Genomic DNA, 7725 nt, shown 5'->3' with positions numbered 1-7725 from the left:
CCCGTAATACATATCCTGAATACTCAATAAAAATGATAAAGGCTTAATGATAACGACCTAGACCAGCATGGTTACAAAGTGTGTAGCATCATTTTTTCAGTAAAATACGTCAATATAAATTGTATAATGTAAGCTAAAGTTATGGTAGTTGTTCTTTAATAGAATTGCCCGATTTTTTAGCTCTGTTATCGTTATTGGCTTCTATTGAAGCCTAATGTAGAACTATACTGAAATTAAATCTAGTTTACAAACTATGTTGAAAAAAATAATTAATGAAACGGCATAGAAAATAGGATCATGATAATTCTTATTTACTATGTCGGTAATTTATCGTGGAGCTAATCAACATTCAGTCTAATCTTTTTCATTACTATTGATAATAGAGTATAATCTAATGAAAGAACTATGTAATTACCGGTAAATTGGGTATATCGAAAACTGAATATCAACAAGGAAGTAGTTACTCGAAAATAGATTTTTATTTAATTGTGATAGAGATAAAACCGTAGCCACCGAATAGATTTGATAACACTTGTTAATCGAGACCTTCATCATCAATGTGAAAATTTTATATCATTACTATACTTGCTTATGATAAAAAATTATATCGCCTGTAGTAATCAATACTAATAACTGATTTACGTGGAGTACTGATATTGTGATTATATTTCCACCATAGCAATACAACAATCATCTGTTTGAATAGTTGGTGTGGACAATAACGATCGCTCGGGAAGTAGCTCATTAAATGTAATAAATAGCTTTTCTAGCCCCACTGATATGAGTACTTGTATAGTAGTTGTAATTGGCAATGTATAGATAAACGCTTTGAATCGATTTATGAAGCTACCAGTATAACAATAATTGATATTAAACACAACATATTCCTTTCATAACATGCTAAAGATATCATGAACAAAGACTTGACTATAATCATAAAATAGTTGATGACCGTCTGATTAATGTTAACATACGAATGCCATGCCAAAAAATAAATAACTAGATTTCATTGAATTGGCAACAATCAATCAAAACCATATTGTTTTTAGGTCTAGGCATTCTTTCATTATTGTGCAATATTCAAACTGCTTAGCTTTATTTGATGATGATGATACTTTGAATTGTTTTTCTTCCACTCCCCTCTTCATTTCCCTCAGAACTACGTATCTTTTCATCGTGATAAATACTATGTATTGGTATACCAGAGAAATGGAAAATAGTGCAAAAAAAATTGCAATCTGCATGACAATTAATTGTATCAGCATTTCTTTGACGGTCCATCTTTTCAACTAAGTTGAAATGAGATCTTTTTTATCTTCTTTATCATCATAGCGACGATTATTATTATTTTCATTAATTTAATCATTAAGTTCATCATCTAACTAAACTATTTAGTAACAATGCCTATGAAATGAGTCCGTAATCTAACAATCAATCGATTAATTGATGATATTATCTATCTCAACAGTTTTATCATGATGATCACTATTGCATTTGTTTTTTTAACTCCTAAAATACAGTATTAAATAGTATTAGTATCAACTTACTTAAAGGCAAAAAATAATAATTGAGCTTACTGTCATAATATTGGGGAAATATTAGGAAAAAAGAGGAGGAGATAAAGAAAAAAATTGTTACTTATAAATTGACATAGAGAAAGAAACTATTTCATGCTCTGTAACAACTTAATTTCATACTATCTATGGCTAACTTTTGAAAATTTTTGGAATTTCCCACACCTTCTCAAATAAGACTATCTGGACATACTATATGCTAATATAAGTCAACTTTATTTCTTTTCTTTCCCCTTAACGTCTCATCAAAAGTACATAACGTATAGAAAAAGAATGCCATTCTATTCATCATTATAATCAATCGGATTGGTAATAATACGTTGTTTACCTAGTGGGCTGACTATGAGTAAAAGGTTGCGTGACGACTATGACTGCACATTAATGATATTATTCTAACAGTACCACATTTATCGTAACAAATCAATTCCATCATTGTTTAAACATGCTATAATTACTGTGGACATATCAACATTGGGTAACACTTTTTCTCCTGCACGTCTAGTCACTACCATCGCGTTGAATATGTATTAGTTTCCTGACTAATTTCTTTACCGTCTCAATTTACTTACTGCTACTGTTTAGAGGAAAAACTAGATTAAAAATTGAATCAGTCTGCTCTTGTGCCCAAATTACTTTCTTCGTTCTTCATCAGTTTACTCTAATGATATCATCAATACTGAAAGAAAGTTATACCTTGTAAAGTCATTTCTGGGATATCTTCATCAAATTGAGTTGAATTTCGAATATTCCTTCTGTGTTTTCATGTAAGTTCACATTCTATCATGACTCTGTTTATTAATGCGCTAACTCTTGAAAAAATATTTATAAGTAGAATAATTATTCTTTCAAAAATGCATTTAGTCTTCTTCTATCTAATTTTTTCCTTTCCATATCATTCTATTCTACTGATATAACCAATAAAAAAATTTCCGGTAATGACCTGTTCAGTTCAACTTGATCAACAAGAATTCCTTTAAATACGGTTCAAATCTCTTTTACTATCAACGCTATTTTAACACCTGTTGCATCCTGTTCGAAATATTGAATAGAATTGCCGATTGCGAATCCAATTTAAAAGCAGCCAATATAAGAATATTTAACCGATTGGATTGTATCATTGATTTGACCAATTTAATTTTCCATACTTCCTAATTGAAAGAATACAATTAATTCCTAAAATTATTTAGGAATCAGTACCTCAATAGAAAAGTAAAAGCTATAGACTTTTACTTTAAAATTTTACTTCCTGCGTTCTATGTTATTGCTATAAGTGTCTTGGAGAGAATTTTTTAAAATGGCAGTAGATAGCAAGCGCTTTAGTATTGACAGCCTTTTATCGTCTGATGAGCCTAATACTACACCGTGGCTAAAGCGGCTTCCAACAATGCCAGAAGCTATAGCTCACTACCGAGCAACAAATGATATAACTCCAGGTAAATCAGCAAGCATGTTTACTCTTGCAAACTCGAGTATAACTATAAAAATCAATCAATTCGACTAATTTGTAGCTGAGCGATATTAGCATTTTTACGTAGATGGCTATTATCTGCAATTCAATAAATCGATCTTTAATTTATTACAGACTTCTCTAATTACACCTTTGCAACACAGTACTACTCTTATAGAATACAAAGAATAGTAAAAAATCATCTTATCTAATTTATCTAGTTAATCTTATAGATAGCGTCATCATTTATCTATTTATATCAATTGTTAGTTTCTCTCTTATTGGAAAATCATGTTATATTGTTATCTGAGAAAAGCTTTATATTTTTTAAATTTCATGGCTAAAATAGAATGCTATTATTAGTCAAAATAGCGATAGTGAGTTAGCCATTATTGATCACTAAATTACTTTATTTTTAAATTAATTATTTCGACTCTGCTGTCCAGTACCATATACAATATGAAATCGTTCTCTTAATGATAATATGGAAATAATTTATCCGAAACTTTCTGTTACAGTGGTTGCCAGTTGTATGGCTATGAGTGGTGGTATGATGCCGCCACCTGAAGCAGTTCCTCATCATGCAACTCCATTGACTTATAATTCAATCCCTAATCATCGATATACACCAGATCCGCGATCTCTTCCTATTAAATATCCTATGTCGTACTTTGAAAACCCTACGGCAAGTCGTCTTGTCACGACTGCTCCATTAAGCAGTCCAAATTATAATTATAGTTATAGAACAGCAGGATTACCTACGGCTCCACCATTTGGATTATCACATCTACCGACAGCATCCACAGCTCTTTCTCACCCAGCACTAAGCCAACTGTCGATACCCCACGCAGGTATGCGAGGCATACCTTATTTTCCACCTAATAATCATCCAGCTTTGAACTATGCTGACTACGGTAAAAATCAGAAAAGGAAAAGAAGACATCGAACTATCTTCACCGATGAACAAATAGCTGAATTGGAGAAATTGTACGAACAAACGCAATATCCCGATGTCACGATGCGAGAACGAATAGCTCAAAAAATCGATTTAAAAGAAGAGCGAGTCGAGGTAAATTATGCCATCATGGCAATGACTAAACAGTTCGGGTAGTAAAATTATATTAAATAACAACAAAGCAATCATACAGTATTTAATTGCCTATTTTTAATCAATAATAAATTACTATGACATCTTTTCATATTCACGATTTTGTGCGGTACTAAGATATCGCGCCAATTATAACTGGGATCTTTTGCAACAGATTAATCTAGTTTCATATGATACAACCCATTATTCCCCATAACAGCCACAGAATGGATAATGTCTTGACGGAAATATTGACTTATGACTTACAACTAAATTTGCAGTAATCCGGATTTAATATTATAGCTATTTATCCATTCTTAATTTAAGGAAATAAACACCCTATGCATTCCAGTCTAGAAACGATTTTAAACTAAGAATTTTCTAATTATATCTTATACTACAATTACTATTACTATTATTCGACTATTTTAATTTATCTTACTTTAAAGATAACTCTACGGCTCTATCCTGAGCTTATACTTATATATCATTAGCTAGCACCTATTTAGCCGTTAAAGGGAAGCGAAAAAATTATAAACTAATTTTCTCGTTTTTCACCTATAGTTGCAACTGCTATTTGCTTTTTATTTTGCCCTTTTGCTTATTAATCTTATTATTTGAAAACTATAGTAGATATTAACAAGTCTACCGTACAACAGCAGTATTCGTACATGTTAATCTAAAATGATTCAAATTATAGATCAGGTTCAGTTGGCCTATTAATTCCATCTTTTCGAGCAGAAGGTGAATCAAAACAGTTTCATATATCGCTATCAACTTAAAACATGTTTTAAATAATAGACAAAGCAGGCTTCTATGTATAGAAGTTCACTGTGAATAACAAGAATAATACTAACTATCAGAGATGAAATAACAGCCTATAGGATTTTCGATTAAGTAAAGTACTAAATTGTCTTCTTTAGCGACTTCGACAATAATATTATAGTATTCAATTCATCAATATGAGCCCTAACTTGTGCCTCCACTCCATGGCATAAATCAGATATTTTTAGTTAACCTATTAAAGAACAATTTCATCTATTTTTACCAATCCTACTGAAGGATCGTTGCTATGCTGTAATAGACATGAATATCAATTTCAAAAATTTCTCTACTTCATGAAAATTGGACTTTTAGTCAAGTTGTAAAATTTTTACATACAATTAATTTAGAGTTCATTAATTTACATTTCATTACCTCTAACTTACAAGCATGGAATCCATTGATCAACATCGTTATGGCTTTGTTATTTTAAGTTTGGAAAATGAATAGAACTACGATGGCATTGTTCGCCATCTCCTATCGGTTCTCTTCTATCCTCAGGGATATTTAATAAGCTAATCAAGTTGCATTGTTTGAAGCAATAGCCTTGCTAATTGACTTTTATTTGGCTCCATCTTGTGCCTAGCGATAATAATGATGTAATCCCATTCAGAAATTCAATACATTCAACTGGTTTAGCTAGCCTAATTAATTAACAAATTATCGTAGTCTATACCAGTGCTCGTTTATCAATATAAGTAACGATAAAACTCCCTTTCAGTCTCATTTTGGATCATTCCTAATTAAAATCGTTGATTTATCTCAACTTTTACTAACTCCCAATTAATTCATTTTGAAATTTAAACGCAATCAATTTTAAACGCGCAATGGATCGTACTGTAGATGAACATTTATTCCTACAACAAAAACATGAGACATCTTGTTCATCTTAAGCTCGATACCAATAGGATTAAAGTACAAAAATACAAGTTGAATTGAATGTATAAAAGATGTTCTAAAGCAATACAAAACGCATACCTCAATTATCACCAATTATCTGGATTAGCTTATTTACGACTAATATAATCCTTCATAAGGCTATTAATTTCAATCTAACTTTCAACAATGCTGCTTAAAATCAATTTTGCAATATTTAAACTCGACAGAATCTTTAATTTCTCTCTCCTCATTTTGATTCCAACTACATTAGTACATTTAGTAAGGGTATAAATGCTGTAGTCAAGAATTAAGAAAAGATACTGTAAATAGTTAGCCTAATTATCAATTATAGAAATAGAACCTTAAAATCATATTCCATGATATTTAATAGGTTTGGTTCAAAAACCGTCGAGCTAAATCTAGAAAAGAAAGGCGCGAAATCAGAGATTATATAAAATCAATGGGTTTGAAGGAGAAATATAACCATCTGATATCTAAAGAAAATGAAGCCGAAACAGATGGCGTATCCAAGGTAGAATCGGCAGACTTAGATTATGAAGATCAGCACCCAAACCACTCTCGATTGGCTCGATCAAGTTGTAATGAAGACAATAAACCTATTGCGGACAATCCTGGTCATCTGGCTTCTAAAGAAAGCGAAGCCAAGCCAGAATCGGTGAAAGAATATCATGATAATCATACGTCAATACCTGCTAACAGGGTCCGTCAACGATTGACTCTTTCAGAATTCAAGGAAACTCTCAAATCAGATGTAGGTAAACTTCAATTGGATGAGCCATCAGAATCATCAGATTCATCGGATTCTTTAAGCGACACTGATTCGAAAATGGCCTTATTGAAGTAATTTAAAGATAGATATATCACATCAGATGAGACAATAAATATAGAAGTAAAATTTCCAAAAGTATTGAAAATAAATTGAATTGAAATATCGTTGATGTGCCAGTGATGCATGGCATTCTATCCTGGTATTCTTCGTAAGGAGATAATCCAACTTGTAAATCCATGAAAATTAGGCAAAATCTACCTGGCAGTACTCGTAAAATCGATATCTATCAACAAGTTCGACTTAAATATCAGCAGAACCTATAAATGATCATCTTTCATTTCTCAAACTCTGTGCAAAAGGCGGCTGATATTAAGAAAAGAGGCGGCAACATTGCTAGTCTACACAAATCAAAATTACAATTTATGCTCGGATAAAAATAACACTTTGAGATCAGGCAATAGTCCATTTTATCCTGCTCAATTCAATTTTTAAACTTGATGTGATAGTAATATTCTTATATACAGGTTGTACATTACCATTATTCAGTCGTTTAAGAGAAAAAGATAATTTCCTTGTTATGGCGCTTTTATTTATTATCTTGAACCTTTAAGACTATCTGTTTCGTAGGCCATTTTACAAGTTTATCCAATAGAACACCATTAAATTATAGCTTAAAAAATTTCACCTACGAATTACACTATTTCAATCGACTTCTTTTAACTTTAAAGATTGCCGCGATGGCAGCATGAATTGTTTTGAATATTTTCTATTAAGTATGTATTAGTTTTTGTCATTGATTTCAATTTAATCGGTAGATGCTTTCAATCAAGTGATAGATATTTGAAGCAATCGTTTTTTGAGAATGCTTAGCTACTGTCTTGACCAATTAAATATTTTTTGATTTACATGATTGCTATTGCCTAGGTAAAATAAGCCCCATTTTATTGCAACGGTTATTAACTTATCTCATTTATGTACTGTAATCTAACGTTATTCTATTAATGGAAAGATTGGATCAGCAACACTGTTCATCATTAATGATGATAAAATATTCATTTTTTTTACTTTCTTGAAAAATTATTAAGTGGTTTTTAAAAAAGTAATTTTAGCAAACATTAGATTTGTA

At 31.1% G+C, this 7725-nt stretch overlaps 1 protein-coding gene across 1 annotated transcript; it reads left to right on the top strand.

The window, feature by feature from the left end:
- Positions 1-3952: 3952 nt before the first annotated feature.
- On the top strand, positions 3953-6242 carry TRIADDRAFT_9391 (uncharacterized protein; the record flags this gene model as incomplete). Its single annotated transcript, XM_002108591.1, has 2 exons — positions 3953-4090; positions 6201-6242. Coding segments are annotated over 2 exons (180 nt in total), but the record flags the coding sequence as incomplete, so codon positions are not given.
- Between the last annotated feature and the right edge of the window lie 1483 nt (positions 6243-7725).

Source organism: Trichoplax adhaerens, genomic scaffold, assembly GCF_000150275.1.
Source record: "Trichoplax adhaerens TRIADscaffold_1 genomic scaffold, whole genome shotgun sequence".
NCBI lineage: Eukaryota > Metazoa > Placozoa > Uniplacotomia > Trichoplacea > Trichoplacidae > Trichoplax > Trichoplax adhaerens.
This window is presented reverse-complemented; position numbering and strand designations above follow the sequence as displayed.